Source organism: Phaethon lepturus, unplaced genomic scaffold, assembly GCF_000687285.1.
Source record: "Phaethon lepturus isolate BGI_N335 unplaced genomic scaffold, ASM68728v1 scaffold11295, whole genome shotgun sequence".
Taxonomy (NCBI): domain Eukaryota; kingdom Metazoa; phylum Chordata; class Aves; order Phaethontiformes; family Phaethontidae; genus Phaethon; species Phaethon lepturus.
In genome coordinates, this window is record NW_010538367.1 from 634 (window position 1) to 2240 (window position 1607).

The window sequence follows — 1607 nt, forward strand, 5'->3', positions numbered from 1 at the left end:
TGCTGGCTTCAGCCCTTCGTGGCTCTCAGGGCATGGGGGCAGCTGCTTTTTGCTGACCGCTTCTTACCAGTCCCTGTGCAGCCAAAACCATGCCTGCCCTTGTCTTCGGTCCTCTCCCAGCCCTGGGGTGGGAGCTGACCCCGCCTGACCCGTCCCCAGGCAGTAGCTGTGCATCTGGGTCCCATTCCTGGGTTTTCAGTGCTCCCTATGGATGTGGGGCTGGTGGCCCTGGGGCTGGGCTGGGCACCCTCCTGGGTGCTCGGTTGGGTGCAGCCTTGCAGCACAGTTTGATATGCTGGGAACAGTTCTGGCATGGCACGTTCTCCCACCACACCCCGTTGGCAGCACCCGCCATCACCACGCGGGTGAGCGTCTCTGCTCTGGCTGTCGGCACTCCCTCTCGGGGGGTGGCTGTGGAGTGGCTGTCGGCACTCCCTCTCGGGGGGTGTCTGTGGAGGGGGAGGGTGTGATCCTGTCTCTGGGGGCTGGGGGAAGCACGGAAAGCCCTTCCGTTGGGGCTGGTCAGGAGGTGGGTTTCGGGCTGTAAAGCCATGGCGAAGCTCATGCATGGCTCCGTGTGGGATGGCACGTCACGGAGAGCCGCTCTCCCGGGCCTGAACTTTGCTTGAGGTGATATGGGAGGCTCAGGGCTCCAAACAGATGGGTGGGAAATGGAGTATCCAGGCTCGTGGCAGAAGGGCAGCCTGAATATGCATGGCCATGATGGGAGACGCGTGTTCCCGGCCACGTGCCTGACGCGCCCCGTCCATTGGCCCAAGGCCCAGGAGAAGCAGCGCTTGGCAGAGCAGCTCTCGGGGCTGAACGCTGCCCACGCTGAGGAGGTGCAGTGCCTGCGGGCTGAGATGCAGCAGCTGCGCGAGGATGCGGCCCGTGACGCCCATGTCCAGCAGCTGCAGGAGCGGCTGGCCGAGCTGGAGAGGCACAGCATGAAGAGCCGCCTGGGTCAGGAGGTCGAGGAACTCAGGCAGGTCTGTCTGGGGGATGCTCTTGCTCTGCTGGGGCTCCATGGGGCTCCCCAGGGACCTGGCAGTATGCTGAGCTTCCTGCCGTGGGGTGGTCCCGGGAGGAGACCTCCGGCAGCCGGGGCTGGCCCGGGGCAGGGCTCCGGCTGTACCTGCCCCTCCGCTTTCCTGCAGCGCTTGGCGGAGGTGGAAGCCATGAAGCTGCAGCTGGGAGAGGAGAGGGATGCCCTGATCCAGCGCACGTTGGAGCAGTCGCAGGATCTGGAAGGTAAGAGGGATCCTCCAGTCCCCTCTTCCCATTCCCAGCCCAGTATGGACTGGTCCTGCAGGCTTGATGTGTTCCTGCGTGTTCCCTCCCAGGAGGGTCCTGGCTTTGCCCGTCCCCACTCCCTGCTGTGTCTGTCCCCACAGAGCAGCACCGGCGTGCCGCGCGGGAGAGCCAGGGACTGCTGCAGGAGCTGGAGGAGGAGCGGGCGCGCTACCAGAGCCTGGTGCAGGAGTATGCCCGCCTGGAGCAGGGCTATGAGAACCTGCGGGATGAGGTGGCCTTCCACAGGGTGAGGGGCTGGCAGGACGCAGGGGCATCCTCTCCCTCGCTCCCTGCGGGGAGCAGGCAGCCCTGGC

General features: G+C 65.7%; 1 protein-coding gene across 1 annotated transcript in view; it reads left to right on the forward strand.

Moving 5' to 3' along the window:
* The window catches only part of LOC104620524 (unconventional myosin-Va-like), a gene marked incomplete at its 5' end in the record, with an annotated part of 7263 nt that overhangs the window by 489 nt on the left and 5167 nt on the right, over positions 1 to 1607 (forward strand). Inside the window, 3 exons of the mRNA XM_010286772.1 lie at positions 780 to 989; positions 1158 to 1251; positions 1395 to 1540. Of these exons, the coding sequence (XP_010285074.1) occupies positions 780 to 989; positions 1158 to 1251; positions 1395 to 1540 (450 nt within the window). The remainder of the gene's footprint in view (positions 1 to 779; positions 990 to 1157; positions 1252 to 1394; positions 1541 to 1607) is intronic.